Here is a 21,938-nt window from a genome sequence, read left to right as displayed (position 1 = left end):
AAAATCCCTCCCTGTGCCTGAGAGCATGGGCCAAATGCTGCTTGAGCTCTGGCAGCCTTGGAGCCATGACCACTGCCATAGGGAGCCTATTCAGTGCCTGACCACCCTCTGGGGGGAGGAACCTTCCCATAATACCAAACCTAAGCCTCCCGACTCAGCTCCAGCCATTCCTTCAGGTTCTGCCACTGAGCACCAGAGACACGAGATCAGTGTCTGCCCCTCTTCCCTCACAAGGAAGTTGTAGAATCTGATGAGTCTCCCCTCCGACTCTTCTTCAGGCTGAACAGACCAAGTGACCTCTGATGTTCCTCATACAGCTTCCCCACAAGGCCCTCCACCATCTTCATTGCTCTCTTTTGGATGTTCTCTAATAGCTTCATGTCTTTCTTGTATATACAAACCTATTGTTTCTTTCCATCAATGTATATACTTAACTATGTTTGCAGCAAGAACAGCCAAAAGAAGGAATTAGGAGACTTTTTTTTAACCTTGGGTAGACCCTTCTTGGCAATGCTGGCAGAATGGACATTCCCTTGGAGTTCTTGAACAAATTACTGGATATGTGAGGCTGTACTGCATCCAGTTCTAGGCTCCCCTGTATAAGAAAGATGAGGACTTACAGAAGGGAGTCTAGCACATGGACACAAAAATATTAAGGGCCTGAAGCATCTGTTACGTGAGAAGAGGCTAACTTTTTGGCCTGGACAAGAGAAAGCTGGGGTAATTTTATCTATGTGCATAAATACTTGATGAGATGCAATGAAGAGGAGGGAGCCAGCCTCTGCCAGGACAAGAGGCAATGGGAACAAATTAAAATACATGACATTCCACTGGAACACAACTTATTTTTTTAGTGTGAGGGATGTCATATGCTGGCAGAGGTGGTGGAATCTCCATCTGACACTTGAAACTCAGTGGCCTTGAACAACCTGCTCTAGGTAAGCCTACTTGGTGTTGGTGGGTTGTGCTCCATGATTTCAAGAGAGAGGTATGTTCAAACCTCAACAATTCTATTAATTCATTTCCAATTTCCCTCCAAAATGTCCTTGCTGTCTGGTCTCTTTCATGTCTCACCTGAATTTAGATGGTGCTATTACTGTCATCAGGTATAAGCTCTGCAATCCTTCTTGGGTAAGCTACCTGGGAAGTTAGTTCTTTAAAGGAAGTGTTTAGTCTCTATAAATTACCGGCTTTCCTCCAGGAAGACTCATAATGCAACATCTTTGATAAGTATTTGACATACATATTTTTGACTGTCGTATGCAACCCAGCATTATACATAATACTTCTTGCTTGACGTTCCTGCCTGGTATAGTTCAGGGGGAACATGTGCCAGCACCAAGAGTGAACATAATCACCCAAGTTTTAACTAGGAAGCAAGAGAGATGGTTTTGAGTAAAAAGACAGTTGTCTTTACCCGTTTTACCTGTGACTGACTTACTGGATTTGCTTTTCCACAGAGCTGAGGAAGGAAACCGAAATTATTTCTAAGCGCTGTCTTGTTTGCTGTGATGCAAGAAAGTGCACAGCCGGAGTTAGTGTACCCGCTTCAGAATACACTTGAGCAGTAGGACGCCAGAGCGCCGCAGCCGTTCCCGCACCCCGAAGGGCCCAGCGCACCGGCGGGGCCCGGGCGGGCAGCGCCGCTCGGCTCTGCGCAGCCGCCGTGGCGGGCGGGGCCCGGGCGGGCTGCGCCGCTCGGCTCTGCGCAGCCGCCGTGGCGGGCGGGGGCCGGGCGGGCAGCGCCGCTCGGCTCTGCGCAGCCGCCGTGGCGGGCGGGGCCCGGGCGGGCAGCGCCGCTCGGCTCTGCGCAGCCGCCGTGGCGGGCGGGGCCCGGGCGGGCGCAGCGAGGCCGCGCAGGCCACCGCCTTCCACTCGGGTTTTCCTGTGCGTGTGGAGACCATGGTGGGTGCCAGCGTCCGTGTTGCGGCTCATCTCGCCTGCGGGAACGCGTTGTTTTCTAGCGCACCGCTGTACTGGCCTTGGAGGAACGGGAGTCGCAGCGGGTCCGGTCGGGGGCCGGGGCTGGCGCTCGCCTCTGCAGCGGCCCCGCAGCGCGGGCTGGGCCGGGCCTCGCGGGGCCGTGGGGGCGCGGGGCGGCACGGCCGGCCCCGGGGAAGGGCTTCTGCGTCCGGCACTTCAGGTTATTCTTGTCGAGCTGGTGTTATTTCTTAGCTTTATTGCAAGGTTTGGTTCGCGGCTTTTCCCGGGGAAGGGTTTAACCATGCTGAACAGTGATGACGTGAGATACCTCACCTGGTCTCAGCATAGTTAGAGATGTTTTTTTCACTGGAGTCACAGTCACCGGTGTTGACTGTATTATACCAAGTTGCTGAAACGTTTTGACCTAACATTGCTGCTGACTTGTTGATGCTTTTTACAGGGGACACCGCAAAAGGATGTTATTATAAAACCGGATGCCCCAAGCACATTACTTTCAGAAAAACATGCGGACTATATAGCTTCATATGGAACAAAGAAAGATGATTATGTAGGTATTAGTTTGTTACAGTACAGCTGTGGTTTTGTTAACAGTAATAACCTCTCTTTGTTGGCTTAGAGTTAAGGATTAGATGTATGTTGACAAGCTAATTGTTTTTCACCCTGCAATCCAAAGTATAAAATAAAGGTGCCTTTAATTTCTCTAGGTCTGTGATGAGCCTTGGCATGTATTATCTGACTATAAATTGAAGATTATCATTTTAGCTCTGTAATTACTCTGAGACCTGAGAAACAAGCTACTAGTTTCTTCATCCACTGGGATGAACAAGTAGAATTGCATTTGCATGTTACTCTGTTGATGGGACAACTTAGATGAATTTTATAGTCATAAGTGGTTGGATGTAGCCTACAACAATGGGATTCCACTTCCAGCAAGTGAAAATTGTCAGTAATGGCTGATGTGAAGAAAAGTTACAATTACCTTTACTGTTCATAAAAGCACGCCAAGCACTGCTGCTGTCAATTGTACTGCATGTAAAAAATAATGTTTATGTAGTGTAGGTGGTGTAATCGGTGTAAGAGAATTTAATATAAAACTTCACTTCCTAGTGCTACTTCAAATTGTGAAGAGTTTTAGCACTTGGAAATAATAGACTTGTTATTTTTTGAGACTAGCAGGGGTGGCAATTTGAGGGCTTCTTTGAATGCCAAGATAATAAGTGATCTGAAGTGAATTGGCACACAACTACTTGTTTGTGTCTAATTTGACATTGAACTTTATGCTTTGAACTAGAAAAATACAGGGAGGGAGTGCAGTACGTGTTGGTATCTACATGTGCATTTTCCTGTATGTATGAGTGTATATATACACATATGCATGATGGGCTGGACAGTGCCCAGGCAGAAAGGGACCCTGGGGGTACTGGTCAACAGCAGGTTAAACATGAGCCAGCAGTGTGCCGTGGTGGCCAAGAAGGCCAATGGCATCCTGGCCTGTATCAGGAATAGCGTGGCCAGCAGGACCAGGGAGGTTATGCTTCCCCTGTGCTCGGCACTGGTGAGGCCACACCTTGAGTGCTGTGTTCAGTTCTGTCCCCTCAGTTTTGGAAGGATGTTGAGACACTTGAGTGTGCCCAGAGGAGGGCAACAAGGCTGGTGAGGGGCTTGGAACACAAACCCTGTGGGGAATGGCTGAGGGAGCTGGGGTTGTTTATCCTGGAGAAAAGGACACTCAGAGGTGACCTTATCACTTTACAGCTGCCTGAAGGGTGGCTGCAGTCAGGTGGGGGTTGGTCTCTTTCTCAGGCAGCACTGACAGAAGGAGACGATACAGTCTCAAACTGCCCTAAGAGATACAGGTTGGATATTAGGAAAAGGTTTTTCACGGAAAGAGTGATCAAGTTCTGGAATGGTCTGGCCAGGGAGGTGGTGAAATCACCATCCTGAGATGTGTTTAAAAAACATTGGATGTGGCACTCGGTGCCGTTGTCTAGTTGAGGTGTTAGGGCATGGGTTGGACTTGATGATCTTGAAGGTCTGTTCCAACCTAGTCATTCTGTGAATTCAGTGAATATCTGTGAGTGGCTGATGCGTAGTTGCTAAATGGATGGAAGATGGTTGACTAACTAGAAACTATTTATGAAAGTTAACTAATATATTTTCATTGCGCTACATAGATGGTGTGCTTATCTGATCAAGAACTAAAATAATGCACTGTTTAGGAATACTGTATGTCGGAGTATTTGAGGATGAGTGGTGTGTACTGGGGATTGACAGCAATGGATCTCATGGGGCAGCTGCACCGAATGAACAAAGAAGAAATTCTGTCATTCATCAAATCGTGTCAACATGAATGTGGTGGAATAAGTGCCAGCATAGGTCATGATCCTCATCTTCTGTATACCCTCAGTGCTGTCCAGGTAAGCATGTAGTAATTTTAGAAAAAAGTGTTTGTGATTAAGATTTTGATGACTGCAGATTTATGAATCATTATAGAAATAATGTATAATCATAATTTAAGAAAAAAAAATTTTCTTAAATTATTGCTTCTACTGGTTCTATTAGTTATATAAAAAATGAACGTAAATAAAAATCTAATAATTTGAAAGTAGTAATTGTTGACAAGTTTGCACTGTAAGTTGAATTAGTAACTAGCATCTTAATGTACACATATCCAAGGAGCCATAGTGCAAAACTACAAACTGGTACATCTAAGGTGTCATTGTCCCATTACAACATTAACCATAATCAAATCTCTGTTCTGCATATTGCTAACGTAAAACAAATAAACCTGGTTATGCTTTTGAAAGGAGACCTCAACACTGGAAAGTAACAAAGCATGAAAGAGTTCCGTTTGAATTGGTTGTATCTCCATTTTGAGAATGTCCTAAAGTTTTTAGACAGAGATAATATACAGTGCAGAGATTACCTACTAAAGTGGAAAAAAAAAGTTTAATAAACCTTACCAAATAGTATTCAGAGTTAATTAAATCAAGTATTTTATATATCCATGATTTTTTTTTTTTTAGGAAATAAACTTAAAAGATTTTTGCTTTTCTCTGATTGTTAATGTGTCCTTTTTTTTCCCCTCCCAGATTCTTATCTTATATGATAGTCTCCATGTAGTTGATGTAAATAAAATTGTTGAATATATACAGAGCTTGCAGAAAGAAGACGGATCATTTGCTGGAGATGAATGGGGTAATTTTTAGATCTTTTAAATGTAGTGTCTAGGTTGATTTGTCTAAGTCTGCAAACTTAAGTTTCTTTGGATGGTCTTTTTGCACATGTGTTATGTGTGAACACTTATTTTCTGAGTCGTGAAAAAGAAGGACAGAAGGACAGAATTATGTTTCATTCCTTTCATAAACAGTCTCAACTTCAATTCCATTCTTGTATTAAGAATAGTGTTGAGTTCTTAAAGAAGAAAACTTCTGGGCATTTTTAACTTAACAGTACTTTGATATATTAGATACGCTGTTTCATAAGGAACGTTTTGTACTTGCTATTTGCTGGTGGTTAGTAATGATCTATATCCAAGTCAACTGTGAAAGGATTTTTCACTGTGTGGGAGTGAAAAAAGCTGGGTTTGTACTCGTGAACTTCTGTTAATACTGATTTTGTTTCTGGATATAAATTCTTTATGATCAAACTTGGTATTTTTAAGTTGTGACATAAATACTTAGTCACTCTAAAACGGTTTATCACCATGGAAGACCTAAATTTTAGGAAAATTATTGCATATCGCTCTTGTTCAGGTAAAATTCTGCAACTGAGATCTTAGCAGTGTATATATGCGACTGTAAAGGTAGATAATATGCTATGAGCTAAATTGGTTCACAATTTGCTGTGTCCTTTTTGTTGAAATATTGTCACAAGTGTACCGATTGCACAATGGATTGACATTATTTCCAAGCGGCACAGCTGAAGGACTGGGTTCCCTGATGTGGGACAGAGCAGCGGATGTTTGCTTTATGTGTTTCAGCTTGTGAATTTCTTAAGAAGAGAAGTCTTGCATAAGTTCGAACAAGAGACTGAATGTTTGCCGCTCAGTTCAATTTTAAATTGTGACTTCAAGTATTACAGTAATTTCACGACCATAAGGTGCACCTCCGGGAGCTGGCAAATTTCACAACTTTGTACATTATATAGGGCGCACCAGACTATAAGGTGCACTTTTTTTGTGCAGCGAGGAGCTGTGCCGCATGCAACAAAGTAACGAAAGAGTAATGGAATCGCGCAGTAGTAGGGTTTACTGGCAGGTGCTCAATTTGCAAACATTTTTCACAGATTGGCGTAGCCTTTAAACGCAGCCCCAGGTGCCCTCCCTGTGCCGCGGGCCTTGGCACTCCCGCCCGCCCCCGGCGCCGGTTGGCAAGGCGCAGCTCTGGGCAGCCGCGGCTCGTGGCTGTTCGAGGCTACCCGCGGTCTGGGGCGACTCGGGGTGGCCGCGGTCGTGGCTTGTGTGGCCGCTCGGTCCCTCCTTCCCCACACCACTGGCGCCAGGTCGGCGGCGGCTCCCTGCCTCCTTCCCGGCGGCGGCAGCGGCTCCCTCCTTCCCCGCGCCGCTCGCCTCCCTCTGTCCCTGCGCGACGACCAGGGCCGGCTCCCTCCCTCCTTGAGCGGCTCCTGCCGGCCGCCTGCTCCCCTCGCGACTCGGTGCTCCCACAGCACCGCCCCCCCATTGCAGCTCCCACTTCCGGGTTGGCAAAGTTCGCAACTTTGTCCATATATAAGACGCATCGGACTATAAGGCGCATTTCCGGGTTCGGGCCAAAATTTTAGTCAAAAATGTGCGCCTTATAGTAATGAAATTACTGTAATTGCCTGGAGTTTGTGCTGCAAGTATTATAATGGACTTGACAATCGTTTTGTTATAGGTGTAGGGGCTTTGTTTTTTCTTCTAGGTCCAAATATGCAAAAGAAACCTTGTAAATTTAATTAAATTTTACCAAAAATAAGAAATGGCTCCTACTTCTGGCTGGATTTAAGGCAGAGCAAGAGTTGTCTGAGTATTTTTGCATTATTTCCATTGCTCTGCAATTGTCTGTAGAGCACTACAGATAAATGAAAACAGTTATTTGTAAATTACCACTTGCTGAATTGATTTGGACATGTGGCTGTCCAGCTCTAAATGAGTTGTTGACTTTCATGCATTGTAAAACATACAGATAACTTAAATGGTAAAGTATCTTTTCTAAATTACTTGGGAAATAATTGATAAGCTGGAAAATTAAATTGCATTGGGGGATTTTTTTAGCTGATTTTTGGTTTTCAGTGTAGAATCTGGGATTTTAACATTTTGTTCCATGTTTTCGGTAGTGATTTAAATGAATGTTTGTTGAAAAAATAATCTTATTTCATTCCTTGCCCCCCACGTTATAGGAGAAATAGATACACGGTTCTCTTTCTGTGCTGCAGCAACTCTTGCACTTCTGGTAAGTCCATCACCCGCACAAGTAGGGAATTGACACTGCTCTTTGGTACTGCTGAAGTTTCTGCAGAAGATCAGCTTGGTAGAATATCAAGTGCATTAGTTATTTTCTGACTTGCAGGGAAAGCTGGATGCTATTGATGTGGGAAAAGCAGTAGAATTCGTTTTGTCCTGTATGAACTTTGATGGAGGATTTGGTTGTAGACCAGGTTCCGAATCACATGCAGGACAGGTGAGTTTCTCTTTATATGGAAATGTTTTAAATTAGCAAGCATCACATGCTGCCTATAAATGTTTCTTTACAACAATGTATCAGTGATGACAATTGATGTACTTCTGGTATCTTAGTTAAAATAAATGAACAGGTATGTAGCCTAATCTGAGAAGGGGGGTCAAGACTTGAGAGTTTAGTTCAGGTAGGAAAAAAGATCATAATGGAACATCTTTTAGGACTGTATTTCAGTCTTCATGTAGTGATTTTGAAATTGCTAACATCAGGATTTTTAGAGAATTTTAAATGGGTGTCAGTGGAGACGGTGGACAAGATTTATCACTGTTTCTGACACAGATCATAATGAGACATAAAGGTCAATCATGTGGTATGTTTAAGATTTATCAGCCAATGAACCCAAATAAAAGTGAAACATGAATCTGTTACATACAAGTAAAGATATTTTAAAAGAAAAGCCTTCTAAAATCAGGCTTTACTCTGCTGAATTATCAACTGGCTTGTAAGTTCCCGTAAGAAAAAATCAGTGAAATGAAAAACAATTAACATAAGAAACTATTCTTGTACAGAAAAGCAGTCTGCACCCATGAGAAACAAGAAATCTGTCCCAATGAGAATCAGTAAAGAAAATATGTAAACACATCTAGAGGGAGAAAATTTAATAGATATATACAATAGATCTTACCGACCAGTGAACTGAGTTTCACTGTATTGCTGAGCAGTTAGGTTTAACACGATGCCTTCTGATAGTCCTATAAAATGTGAATAATGTGATAAAGATTTTACTTTTTTACATGAAAAAACTGAGTCCCATCTGCTTTATTGCAACATGAATGCTGTCAAGCATTACTTAATTTTTTTTTTAAGAAAGTCACTTTTAAGGTGACATACTTAACTTAGAAATGGGAATATTTATCAGTTAGAATCACTAGCGTTACGCACTGTTATTGGTGAAGTGAATTTTGAAAAAAACTTAGTAAAATCTACTTGAGAAGAAAATGCAGTAGTATAATTAGAACAAATTAAGGGCTCTCCTGAGTAAGATGATCTAAGTAGCTTCTTTCAACTGGAAATTTACATAATTTAAATAACTTTAAATTTACCTTTCCTATTTTTATTTCTTTTCATGGAAGAGTTAAATACACTTAACCTCAACGTGTGAAAAAAATCAACTTTTAATGCTGTTGCAGTTACCTGTTTATTTTGCATAATTACGGTGAGTAATGCCATAGCCAGGATTCACATCATCACATGAAAATACTAGAGGCATTTGGTGACAAGTGTTGAGTTTCCTGCCCTTTCTTTGTTTAAAATAGGAAAAAAGTTAAATCTGTTACGTATACTTACCTTATAGTTTTAAGTATGGTAGCATTGCCCATATAGTGTAAGTGGCATGTTCTAGTGTTCGAGGAAGTCAGTTCAATAGATGAACCTTCTCTGTTTGCAGCTGGCATTTCATTAGATCTGTTGTGCTTATTCACATACTCCTTAAAAAGCTCTCTCTTTCACCTCCATGGAAATTCAGTAGTTTCCTGAGAATGTTGCCAAACCTGATCTCCTTTAATGACTGGGTGACCTGCCTAGTGGATGAGAGAAAGGCAGTGGATATGTCTACCCAGACGTGAGTGAAGCTTTTGACGTGCATTTTCCTGGAGAAGCTGCAGCCCACGGCTTGGACAGGTGCAGTCTCGGCTAGATGAAAAGCAGGCTGCTTGGCTGGATGCAGAGTAGTGGGGAATGATGTTAAATCCATTTGGTTAGAGGGTCACAAATGGGATTCTCCAGGGCTCAGTTTTAGGGTCAGTCCTGTTTGATATTCTCATCAGTGGTCTGGACAAAGGAATTAAGTGCATCCTCAGTAAGGTCACAGGAAGGACCAGTTTGTGTGGGAGTTTTGCTTCATGTGAGGGCAGAAGGCTCTGCAAAGGGGTCTGGACACACTGGATCCATGGGCGAAGGCAAACTGTGTGATGTGCAACAAGGCCAAGTGCTGGGTCCTGCACTGGTATCACAACAACCCTGTGGAACACTCCAGGTTTGGAGAAGAGTGGCTGGAAAACTGCCCAGCAGGAAAAGACTCAGGGGTGCTGGTCAACAGGAGTTGAACATCAGCCCAGGTGTGATCAGGTGGGCAAGAAGGTAATTGGCACCTGGCGTGTACCAGACACAGTGTGGGCACTGGATCAGGGCTGTTGCTGTCCCATCTGCTGGGGCATCTCCAATCCTGAGGACAGTTTTGGGCCTGTCACTTCCAAAAGGACATTATGGTGTTGGAGCATGTTTACAGAGGATAATGCAGCTGGGAAAGGGTCTGGAACATAAGGCCTGTGAGGAGCAGCTGAGAGAGTGTTAACTCCCGAGAAAAGAAGGTTCAGGAGAGGCTTTACTGTTCTACAGCTACCTGAAAGGAGGCTGTGGCAAGGTGGGGATCAACCTCTTCTCTGAGACAGTTAGTAACAGGACAAGGGAAAATGGCCTCAAGTTGCACTGTGGGAGATTGAGGTTGGATATAAGGAAGAATTTCTTCACTGAAGGAGTGGTTAAGCATTGGAACAGGCTTCCTAGGGAAGTGGTGGAGTCTCCATCCCTGGAAGTGTTAAAAAAATGCGTAGATGTGGCACTTTGTGATATGGTTTAGTGTTATTTGGTGGAATTAAGTTAAAGGTTGGACTTGATGATTGTAGAGGTCTTTTCCAGCCGTAATGATTCCATGATTCTTGGCTTTTTGTGCTTTGCTGCTTTCTTAGTGACCATATGAAATGCGACCAAAGTATGCTGTTGGACCATAAATGTTATCTCCCAGGAAAAAAACTATGAATTTTTAATTTAATTATTGAAAGGGGATTAATCAATCCAGGTATATTACATGGCACTTTGAAAGTAAGCGTGACATGACTGAACATACAGGGAATTGCCAAGGTAGTTACTGATCCAGGTTAGCCTGTTTCTGCTAGGGAATTAATTTGGTCTATTGTTTACTTTCTGCAAGCGTTAGGGTAAAAGGCAGTTAGAGGAACAAACCATAGACTGGATGCAAAATTTTGATTAAGGCCATATCTGGCCTGCTGAAGGCAGTTTGACTACTCTGGCTTGAGAGTCTGTGTTTTAAAATGAAATTATATGACTCATATCTGCTAGGATCACTTTGCCAACCTTGCATTAGTGTCTTATATTAGTAAAATACTACTGCTACGTAATTAAATTAATGTTACTAATTCTGTTTTTACAGAAGCAACTGTAACAGTAACATACTTTTCTGAAGGAAAAGTCTTTGAAACTGAAAGTTGAAATGTGTGTGAGCTTATTTTGCATTGTTTACATGACTGTATTGCTGCTTTGAGATCTTCCTGCATTTAGTCTGCTAAACTATACTTAGTTTTTAAACACACAAAAAATTTATGTCTGTAATTTTAGATCTATTGTTGCACAGGATTTCTGGCTATAACAGACCAGTTACATCAAGTAAATGTTGACTTGCTGGGTTGGTGGCTTTGTGAACGTCAGTTACCTTCGGGAGGTCTCAACGGACGACCAGAGAAGGTATCGTGTGGCTTCTTTTCTTTGTTCAAACCTCAAGAGAGATTGTTTTTTCTGAAGCTGAACTACTTCTGCAAAATGTCATGACTTCTATAAAACATTCAGTAAACTTTTCCAAGAAGTGAGGCCTTCATCCTGATTGTTTCTCTTGTTACTAACACTTCTCGTGCAGTCCTTAGCTTCGTTTGAGTCTCAGTATAGGAGAGTACACATACTGAAGCATGTCTTGCTGACCACTTGAACCATAATCCTGTTAAACTGGTTCTTTAATATTTTCTTTGGGAATGATCTTTTCTGTAGGATTTGTATAAAAATTACTGTTTTACTGGATGTAAATCCAGAGTGTCATAATGTTCCACATCACACTAGAAATTTGTGTAACCTAGAATAATGTCTGCCAAATAGATAATCAACCAACAGATTCCCCTGCTTCCCCCCTTGCACCGAAAATACAAATAGTTGTTATGGACTTCTTTTTTCAAGAGGCAATACAAAGTGCTGTGGTTTTTCAGCCTCTCTCACAGAAGGTGAAGTCTTTAAAAATCACATTCTGTTGGTCTTGTTTCTTGAAGAATGGAAGAAGTTTGAAAAAGATACTGTCCCTTCTTGAAAATAGAAGCCAGCTGAAAAGAGACTCTGTCAAGAAACTCTTTTACTCTAAAGACACTCTTTAACTGTTGTGTTTCTGCAAGAGTATTATGACAGCACACCTGATAATGTGCAGAATTACCAGCAAAATTTACAACATTATGTTATAAACCAAATGAAATACTAATCTGCTTCTCTGCTTGCCAGTTACCTGATGTATGTTATTCATGGTGGGTGCTAGCTTCTTTGAAGATGATTGGTAGGATACAGTGGATTGACAGAGAGAAACTGCGCTGCTTTATTTTGGCTTGCCAGGATGAGGAGACTGGAGGATTTGCTGACAGACCGGGAGATATGGTAAGCAATATTTTTTCTAAATAAAGTACACACGGTAATTTCAACTGGAAGTTTCAACTCTTTTTGTTTCAACAAAAAAACCCAAAAGTTTCAACACTGTTTGAGTGTAAGTCAACTCATGGTCCAGATGGGTTTTGCAAAGGCTGCAGTTTACTCTGAAGAAAGAATAGGGTAGAATTGCCATTGAAGGTGTATTTGGGGAGCACATTCTTTATAATGCACTTGTATCCCCCATTGAAGTCAGTTGCCATTCCTTACAAAATCTGGTTCGGTTCCCATAACACATGCAACACAAACCATTTCTCACGAGAGCGTTTGGAAGATCTACGTAAAAACACTATGTTTGGTGGTGAGTTTTCTGGTGGGTGTGTGGGTTTTTTGGGTTTATTATTTTGTTTTGTGAAATGATCTGCGAGCTAAAATCTGGTAAGTAGGTTAAGCAGTCGTCAACTCTCTTGGTGGTTTTGTCTGATCTAAAGAAATCATGAGTTTTTATTAAGAATCCCTGTACACTAACTTTCTTTGCTAGCCCAAGCACTCAATAAATCTTGTAGCCGGCATTTGTCTAGCAGAGGGAGGAAGAAGTTTTTGTGGTAACATCAAGAGGCTGGTGGTATAGACTTTTTGCTTGTTGAGAGAGCAGTTATGATTTAGCTAGTCTGTTCTCTCTGGTTTCAAGAGGAAGTAATTGATATTGTCCCAGTGAAATGGCAAATAAAGTTTGTATCTTTCAAGAGTGCTGGACAGATAGAATAAAGAGTATTATGAGACTTCATTGCAGTTCTTATCAAACACTTGGCTTATTTGTTAATGGTCTGGAGAGGTATTAGCTGTTTTTGTTGCAGCTGCCCATGTCTGCTCCCTTCTCCACAAATTCATTAAAAAATAAAGTAACGTGGTTTTTTTTGCAAACAGCTACTTTATTCCCAGTTTGAGGAGAAATCTAGTAACTCTCATCTGTCATTTGGAAAGTATTTTTATGTTCTTAAAATAGGAAGAGTTTTGTATTTCTAAGGAGCTTACAGGAAGACCTTTTCGCTTTTCAGAATTCTCAAAAAAATGTTTTTCTAGCTTTGAGTATTGAAATATTTGTGTCTTCTTGGAAGAGCAACTCTGCAGGGCCTCTTCTCTGTATCTAAGGAGAGCATCTTTGGGAGAGTTTTTCTATGTTATATTAGCAGTCATTTAATATTATTTTTATCTGACTTTGATTGCTGAAGTGTAGAAATTTCTACTCCTGTAGAAATGTTGATGCCCAGGTTTTTGATCTATTCGCGCAGAAACTCATTCCTAACATTGCTTGTTTTGGGGGATTTTGTGTTTGGGTTGTTGTTTTCATTTGTTTGTTTTTTAGAGGGGAGAGAGGGTGGCAGTTGTGTGGTTTTAGGAGTAGAGGTTTGGGGGGGTTGTTTATTTATAGTTCTGGCAGGTTTTCTAGCAAAATAGGATGCTGCTTCCCTCTCAAGGTTTTACAGCACAGCTCTGTATTTGGAGACCATTAAAGAGCATTATGATGTTTCTGAAGAACAAATGGGGAATTTATGGAAGTGGTACCTGTAGATGAAACAGTTTACTTTACAATGTTAATTATCTTTGCTTCTGCTACACTGTGATATTGCATGCTAATAGAAAAATGTGAGTGCTTTGCCTAACTCAGAGTTGGAAATTGTCTTAGCAGCAGATAACTGACAAGCATTCCTGAGTAAATCATAGTATTGTAAATGCATGCTGTGGAAACGGTCTTGCCTATCAACACATGTTAGCACAAATGAAAGTTTATTCAGTTGTTTTGTCTTCCCCAGCCATAGAGATTTTCAGTTTTCTTGCTGGCAAACAAAAGTTTCATTCCATACAAGTGAAAAACTGATTGACTTTTGGAAACAGACACAAGCTTTCTTTTTTTTTCCCAGGTGGATCCATTTCACACCTTATTTGGTATTGCTGGACTATCTTTATTAGGAGAAGAACAAATTAAGGCTGTCAATCCTGTCTTTTGTATGCCAGAAGATGTCCTTCGAAGAATAAACGTACAGCCTGAGCTTGTAAGCTAAGCCTTGTAGAGAAAAAATGTTCGTATGACCAGTTGCTTTGGTTTTACTGATTTATAATCTCATCTGTGAAACTGTCAGCGTATTCTGCCTTCAGATGTGTTTACATCTTGGAAGTAAAGCAATAGCTTTGCTGTGTACTTTGTCACTTTATAAATTGTATCAGAACAGGCTGATTCTCATACTCTGTTATTTGGTTGTTATTCCAAGATGTGCAGAAGCATTTCAATTCTGGATCTAAATGTATGGACTTTGGCTTTTTTTTTTTTAATATAATATTCAAATCAAAGCTTGACTCTGAATGCTTAACTTTTCTATTCTTGTAATATCAACCATGCTAGTACTGGATTTCATACAGGCCTCTTTTGATGGTGGATCATGCAAAGCACTTTAAAAAAAAAAACAAAACAAAACACAATCCTACCTAAGCCATGCACTTAATACCACACACTTATGTATTTGATTCTTCCTGTTCAGGTTTGCCATCACGCTTCTGTACTGAGAAACAGCTGCTTCTTCTCACAATAATTGATACCAGTAAAACCAGTAATATGATACCAGTAATTATGGTTCTTTTAAACATAAAAATGTCTTCATTTATTGATGCGTCCCTTAGACAGAATTCCACCGATACTCGAAATACAGCATACCTTGAATATGCATAGTGAAACTTGCTAACATTAAACATTCTAGAGGAGATCTCTGTTGGGCAGTGACTTGTAATTGAACATAGAGTTGATTCTAAATTTGTTGATGGATTGAAATCCTGCTTTTGTAGCTTTTAAGACAGTAATTGTCAACATTTGATTATGGTGTAATTGGAAATAAAACTAGCTGTGGAAAATACTTGTTCTCTGAAGGGTGAAATCCTCTTTGTCTTCATAGAAGTGCTAAAATTGCCTCTTAATTTACATTCCACAAATCCTACCTGAGACTGAATGATATTCCACTTGTAATATACAGTAAAAGGTAATTATGAAGGGGAGGATGTCTTTGATAATCTCTGTACTTATGCTTAAGTAAGGACTAAAGTTGTTTCACCTGTACTTCACTCAGCAGATACAGCCACCCAAGATTTGGCCTGCACAGTTTTCATACTAGCAAAACTATATACTAATGTGTAGTCATTTAAAATAAAAATCCAAACTCACTGAGTAGAAAAGTGCTTTAGGCTATAATATTGGGAATTAATGTAATAGTAGTAAAGACTACTCTAGCCCTGACCAGCTTTTGAACGAACTTCAGTCACAGTAACCAAAGTGCCTTTCAGCACTTCAGGAGTAAAAGCTTTATCTTGAGTACAGCAAAACAAGCCCAAAGTCCAGTTTGTATCATTCTTGTAGTTCTGTGGGAAAAGAATGCCTCAAGCGCAAGAGGGCTATAAAGTTACACATTTCCTAACACCTGAAAGGACCAAGAACCAGCTTTAAAGCAGCCTATTCCTTCTCCCAAATTTCATATCCCCCCTCACACCTCCACCATCCTGAAAAGCATAGTCTTTTCCTGCTTCTGGCAACTCTGAAATCCTGCATGACTCTTGCACCACAGCTGCAGCCCTTGAATCATCTTTCTCCTACCAAAACGTTGACCCTTAAATTATCAGAACTCTGACAGATCTCGAATGTGATAGGCTACGCTTTGTCTGGTGTAGCCTTGCAAGCATCTCCTGATTCTAAATTCTAGGTCAAGAAAGGCATCTTTCATTGTCCCAAAACATGTACCCAAACTCCATTCAGTGCATCTCATGCAGAATTTTCAAAGACAAAAATCAAACCCACAATATAGCCTCAAACTTTGGAGCAAATCTTCCTTGAGAATAACTAGAGAGATCTGGGTCCCTTGCAGTGGTAACTTTGTTCAGATATAATTCAAATGCTGAGCTATGCCAATGGAGGTAAGAGGAATGGCACAGTGGACCTTGTGGAATAGGTGAATGCTTATGGGCATACTGGAGATCATATCCCTTTGGTTTTTTGGGTGCCACAGGAGATGCTATGCAACACACGTGTAGAGTATCGTCCACTACTGAGGACTATTTTTGTGGAAGAGGTCAGTGTTGGCTGGCATGACTTCCAGCCCTGTGTTTTTGCTAATGACGAAGAGGCATCTACCTGCTGATGGCAACAGCCTGCCGGTTAAATCGATGTTGTCCTTCTTGAGCATGGATTCTGACGTGCAGCCCTCTGAAAGCGAAATTGAAGGGCCAATGGTGTGGAGGGTAAGGTGGAGAGACTGCGGAGTGGGACGGGCGAGGTGCTTAAGTCAGTGCAGTGGTGAGGGGCGTTCAGGATCAGTCATGTTTTGGTGCTGAGAACAGGTGTGGGATTCATTCCACATAAGGCGAGCATGCGCTGTGCACGGCAGTTCCCGCCTGTGTTCGGCCTCGTCCGGCGGCATCTTTCCACATCCAAAGTTGTTTTTTTGCGTATGTAGTCACGCACATTACGGTCACGTCGTGTTACGCGCAGCCAGCGTGCGGTGGAGTTGCACAAGCTCAGAGCCCTCCCGGTAGTGCGGCCCCGCTCGGCCCCGCCCCGCCGCACCTCACGCCACTACGGGCCTGCTCGGCCGTGCCCGCCGCCCGCCCGCTGCTCTCGGCCCGGGATCCCGCGCCGCCCCTGCTCCGCACGGCCCGCTGCGGCAGGTCTCAGGCACGGGCCAGGCCGAGGCCGGGCCGGGGCGGTTCTGCGGGGCGCGGCAGGGCTGTGTAGGGGCCGGGAGCGCCCCGTCTACCGCCTTTCCGTGGCGAAAGTGATCCTTGGGCGCGGGAGCGCTTCCGGGGCAGCGTCGTCAGCGTCACCCTCGCTGGTATCGTCGCGGTCGCCATCATCATGACAACGCTCCGCGCCTTCACCTGCGACGACCTCTTCCGATTCAACAACATGTGAGCGCCCTGTCCCCTCTCCCTGCCTCCGAGCCCCTGCGCGCTTCCCCGCCCCGCGGGGTCCTCGGGGGCGCCCCGCCGGCCGGGCGAGCCAGGGCCCGGGCCCGGCGTGAACGCCGCATTCTCTTCCCCCACAGCAATCTGGACCCGCTGACCGAGACCGTATCCTTCCCGCCGGGGCAGGGGCGCGGGGTCCATGGCGGCCGCAGTTGCTCCTTAACCCGGCGCGCAGTACGGGATTCCTTTCTACTTGCAGTACCTCGCCCATTGGCCCGAGTATTTCATCGTCGCCGAGGCGCCCGGCGGGGAGCTGATGGGTTACAGTGAGTGCCGGGTGTTCCGGCGGTAACGTCTCCCTTCGTTGCCTATCTCGGGGATTATACCGTGGGAGCTTTTCTTGCTCTTCGCGTTTACCAAATATCCAACATGGAAGAGGAACGCTGAGTTACACCTTCCCGTTTCTTAAATGTGCTAGGGTATTATGCAGGATTCATGGCCAGTTCCATATTCCTAGCCCAACGGGGAGCCTTAGCTGTGGTAACATCCACCTGTATTTGGTAAATGAGTATTTTTCTAATCTAAAATTAAGTCCCTACACTCCCTACACAAAGTGAGAAAAAGTGCTGGACTTGTGTTTGGCATCGCCCTGTAAGGGAAAGCTCTGGGCTTGGATGTCATTTGCTGATTTGCTGTGGAATATTTGTGTTTTTCAGAAATCATGCCAAAGAGAACTGCCAGGAGGCAGGGTGGGGCAGAGTAATGGTTTTTTTCAGGAACTCAGGAAGTAAAAATACCTGACGTACTAAAGCTGAAAATACGTGTGCTGTATAGAACATTTTTCTGTACCCACCACACTTGTTGCTTATTAGCAATGATTGTAATATCTATAAAAGCACAGGGTGGAAGTGTTCGTTAATAAACTTATGTTAGATTGGCCCAGTGTATAAAGGAGAGAAACTGGGAAAAAAACTCTCCAAAACACCATCCCCACCTCCACTTTTTTTTTTTTCCCCTTGACCACATCATGTTTGTAGGGCCTTGGCAAAGCTTCCCAAGCTCCATTCCCCCATAATCTCCAAAAGTCTCAGACAGTTGCTGGAATGGTAGTTTTGGGTTTCTAGCCCTCTGCTCCTCCTCTGTTTTAGTCAGAGATTAAATTTTGGTTCAGTGAAAGATTTGTGAGAATTGCTTAGAATTTACATTTTGAAGTCACCTCAAGTACGGAATTTGCAAAATTGTTGGGTGAGGTTTTTTTACACTAGTCAAGAAACTGCTGTAATTGAGCAAAATGACATTTTTAGTGGCTGCTGGATCATAGAAAAGGTAGACATCCCTGTTTTATCCTCTTCAACAACCGTGTGTGTTTGTCCATGGTTTATTCCCCTTGTTGTATGGCTGCAGGCACTGCATTACTCCAGAGGTGCTGCAGTGCTGATACTCTGTATGTTCACAGTTATGGGCAAAGCCGAAGGCTCTGTGGCTAGGGAAGAATGGCACGGACACGTTACTGCTCTCTCTGTCGCACCAGAATTTCGACGGCTGGGTTTGGCTGCTAAATTGATGGAGCTCCTGGAAGAAATTTCAGAAAAGTGAGTAGTATATCTATCTTTATCTTTTCAAGTAGTATTTCTACAGATACCTGTCCCTGGTTTATGTGGTAGAATTTTGCTTTATGTGGTGTTCTGAAATTCCTCATAGTTGGAAAAAAAGAGTTATGAAAGTTGCTTAGCAGTTTAAAATCTCAGGGTTTCTCTGAAAGTTAACATGCCAGAGTGAGGAGGACATATCGTGAATTCCAGTAGAGATACTGTGTAAAAGAACATTTCTTGACAGGAAAAGAGCTTTGTGAAATGACAGCACTGTTTCGTGTAGGGCCTCCAACATACCTCTGCAGTAACTGTGGGCTTTGTGCAATGCCCTCAGACACAATCCTGAACAAATGTTGTACCGCAGAGAATATCTTCGTTTATTTAACGTCCTGTGCTTGGTTACTTGAACCTGAGAAAATGTAGTGTCAGATGAACCCGCTCGGATATGTCCTTAACTCATTCTGGTAGGGCAATTCCACTTTGGTTGGTAAAACTGGAAAATAGTATGATGTGTTGAAAAATTTGCCTTGTGAAATTAAGGGTCTGTCATCTCCTGTTAGGCAACTGAATTTTGTGACTGATTCCACTCCTCCTAATCCAAGCAATCTAAAATGTGGAATTTTTTTTATCGTATCTAATGGATTTAGGCCTGTGGGGGCATTTAGCATGTCCTGTTCTTTCTCTTCAAATTTCTGAACCCACCGATTGGTGTAGAGGGCCGTGTGACAAAAATAAAATTAAATCCTTGTCTATATTTGAATTTTCCCTTGGTAAAGGAGTTTATCTGTTATTACATTGTGAAAAATGTTTGATTAGCATACTGTATTAGACTTGCTTTGGTTTCATTACAGTTTATGGGCTGTTACCTAGAAATACATTTTTTACTATGCCTTAATGTGGTTTTCTTTGTTTGTTTGTTTGTTTTTTTCTTCCCTGATAAAGAAAGGGTGGATTTTTTGTCGATCTCTTTGTGAGAGTATCAAATCAGGTTGCCGTAAATATGTATAAGCAACTAGGCTACAGTGTGTACCGGACAGTCTTAGAGTACTACTCAGCTAGCAGTGGGGAGCCAGATGAAGATGCTTATGGTAAGTTCTTGTTCAGTCTCAAATTGAATGGAACGATTCTCATGTTGAGGGTTCCTGGGCTTGTTTGCAAGATGATTATTATTTTTTTGGCCTGTGAAACAATTTCAGATAGTTACTGATTAATGGGATTTTTGTATCCTCCTTTAGATAACTTTTCTTACTTAAGATTATATCAGTTACAAAACTTAATCTTGCCATTTACACATTTTATACAATCTCTGGCAAAATCAACTGCAGAACAAGAATAAATAAGAAGGTATGTCAGTACTTTCTTCCTTTCATCCCATAACACGGATTTGAAACTGCTTTTCTCATATGTCTGCCTATAAATTAACAATTGTTAGTGTTCAACAATGGCAGAGAATTGAGTGACATTTTCAATTTAAAAGGGAAGGAACGTGGAAATTCAAGAATGTTAATGTTAATTATGTTAACAAAAGTGAACTACCAGGTGCTTCTCTTTCTAGGTCCTTTTTAAAATTATCCTCCCAAAGGGTTACATGGCCCGGCCATGTATAGTTTCTGTTCTTGCACTATTTATTTGTTCTATAGGAGCACTGTGAAATACAAGGGCTAGGGGATACCTACCATTGCTGCATGTGACTTAAATCATATATTTGTCCCTTTATCCTGTCATTTCTTTTCCATTCAGCTGAGTTTCATGTAGTGTTTTATATCAGTTGATATCATTGCCATTGAGCAACATTAAGGACATTAGTGTGTCTTGAGGACAGCATTCAAGATAGTGAGAGGTCTTGAGGGCAAGATTTAGGAGAAGCAGCTGATGTCCATGAGTTTGTTCCACTTGGAGAAGAGAAAGCTCCTCATCACAGTTTATAGAGGACAGCAGAGGGGAGGTGTTGATCTCCTCTCTCCGGTGACCAGTGACAGGACATGAGGAGATGGAACAAAGCTGCACAATGCTCCTGATCAAACAGTATAGTTTTAGGTAGTATTTTGTGGAGCAGAGAGTTGGATCCTTGTGGGCCCCTTCCAACTTGAGGTAGCCTCATGATTTTAGGAAATTTTCTTGATTAAAAATCACCTTATTTTAATGGAGAATTCACTTAATATGACCTTGTATGATGACTGCATTACTATTACAACTTTTTTTCCTTTTGCTATAGATATGAGAAAAGCTCTTTCCAGAGATACAGAGAAGAAATCAGTTATACCTCTGCCTCATCCTGTGAGGCCAGAAGACATTGAGTAACTTTGAGCTATGGTTCTCATGCAGTTTACTAAGTGTCAGGTTCCACCTTCTATAACCCCCAACAACTCATGGATAAGAAGTTTTAGGCCGAATTTTTTTCCCATAAAATACTAAAAAGCAGTGTTGAGAAGCTGACTAACACTGCTTCTGTTGGTAATGGCTGTATACTGCCACACTTACTCTATTATTTTTCCTTTCACATATTGGAGATTTCAAGACTACTAAAAAAAATGGAATTACCTCCTGTATGGTCTTTTCTTGGTTTTATTGAAACCAAAATACCTGAATTCAGTAATAGTAAAAACTCTTCAAATGCATGTATTCATGATCACTGAAAATGCTGCTGTACAATACCCAAGAAACTTAGCACCACTGGAGCCCTCAGCGGGTCACCTGGGACCAGTGCCACATCCCCCTGGGTCCCAGGAGCTCCACTTGGGCTGGGTGGTGGGAAGGTGCTGGTCCCAGGACTCACAGCACAGGTTTGCAGGAGCCAGCGATGGAGCAGTGGCAGGCCACTACTTCCATCTGGCAGAAATGGATCTGTCTTCCAGTGGGGGCTTCTCTACAAAACACATCCCAGGGAAGGAAACACGTTGGTGGGGAGTGGGAGGCCCAGGCAGGGCATGGATGAGCACAGATCAAGCTCTGCTCAGAGCTCCTCAGTGATGGGCTGCTCTGAACAGGCACCTGAGATCCTTCACCCCAGACAGATCCCACCAACACCCCAGACATACCCCAGGCTGGCACATGGGAATGTCAGCATGTCGTGTTTGCGGAGGGAGCAATTCGCAGTGCTAACTGCTCCCACGCACTCACCCAGGTGTGTCCTACCCACCCTGAATCCCTTCCTTTCCAGCCTGATCAGGTTACACAACAGCAGCCTTTTGGTCGCAGCCCGGTACTGCAGCCATTCTTCGAGGCAGTGCCACTGCTGGGTGACTGGGGGCAGGGGAGGACAAAGTGGCGGGGGCGGGTCGCTCCTCGGCTACTGAGCGTGGGACGGGAGCGAGGAGCGGAAGAGAGCGGG

General features: G+C 42.7%; 2 protein-coding genes and 1 non-coding gene across 5 annotated transcripts; all 3 read left to right on the top strand.

Moving 5' to 3' along the window:
- The first annotated feature begins 1,820 nt into the window (after nucleotides 1-1,820).
- On the top strand, nucleotides 1,821-14,980 carry RABGGTB (Rab geranylgeranyltransferase subunit beta). 2 transcript variants are annotated; one of them, XM_033067436.1, is made up of 9 exons: nucleotides 1,821-1,905; nucleotides 2,384-2,491; nucleotides 4,164-4,361; nucleotides 5,037-5,142; nucleotides 7,327-7,379; nucleotides 7,497-7,607; nucleotides 11,019-11,144; nucleotides 11,937-12,086; nucleotides 13,997-14,980. In XM_033067436.1, the coding sequence occupies exons 1-9, from the start codon at nucleotides 1,903-1,905 to the stop codon at nucleotides 14,135-14,137; spliced, it is 996 nt and encodes a 331-aa protein (XP_032923327.1). In that variant the 5' UTR covers nucleotides 1,821-1,902; the 3' UTR covers nucleotides 14,138-14,980. The 2 variants fall into 2 exon arrangements, with proteins under 2 accessions (XP_032923327.1, XP_032923328.1); XM_033067437.1 differs by lacking the exon at nucleotides 1,821-1,905 and having other exon boundaries at nucleotides 2,423-2,491; nucleotides 4,119-4,361.
- Nucleotides 2,648-2,729, top strand: LOC117000510. Its single transcript, XR_004418798.1, has one exon. It is a non-coding gene; the product is annotated as a small nucleolar RNA SNORD45 (small nucleolar RNA).
- Nucleotides 14,981-16,790: 1,810 nt separating the features above from the next.
- On the top strand, nucleotides 16,791-21,154 carry NAA20 (N-alpha-acetyltransferase 20, NatB catalytic subunit). 2 transcript variants are annotated; one of them, XM_033067929.1, is made up of 6 exons: nucleotides 16,798-17,018; nucleotides 17,156-17,180; nucleotides 17,251-17,341; nucleotides 18,472-18,607; nucleotides 19,550-19,695; nucleotides 20,823-21,154. In XM_033067929.1, the coding sequence occupies exons 1-6, from the start codon at nucleotides 16,966-16,968 to the stop codon at nucleotides 20,906-20,908; spliced, it is 537 nt and encodes a 178-aa protein (XP_032923820.1). In that variant the 5' UTR covers nucleotides 16,798-16,965; the 3' UTR covers nucleotides 20,909-21,154. The 2 variants fall into 2 exon arrangements, with proteins under 2 accessions (XP_032923819.1, XP_032923820.1); XM_033067928.1 differs by lacking the exon at nucleotides 20,823-21,154 and having other exon boundaries at nucleotides 16,791-17,018; nucleotides 19,550-20,816.
- Nucleotides 21,155-21,938: the final 784 nt, after the last annotated feature.

The sequence above is a fragment of the Catharus ustulatus genome, chromosome 9, assembly GCF_009819885.2.
Source record: "Catharus ustulatus isolate bCatUst1 chromosome 9, bCatUst1.pri.v2, whole genome shotgun sequence".
In the NCBI taxonomy this organism is placed as follows: Eukaryota; Metazoa; Chordata; class Aves; order Passeriformes; family Turdidae; genus Catharus; species Catharus ustulatus.
This window is presented reverse-complemented; position numbering and strand designations above follow the sequence as displayed.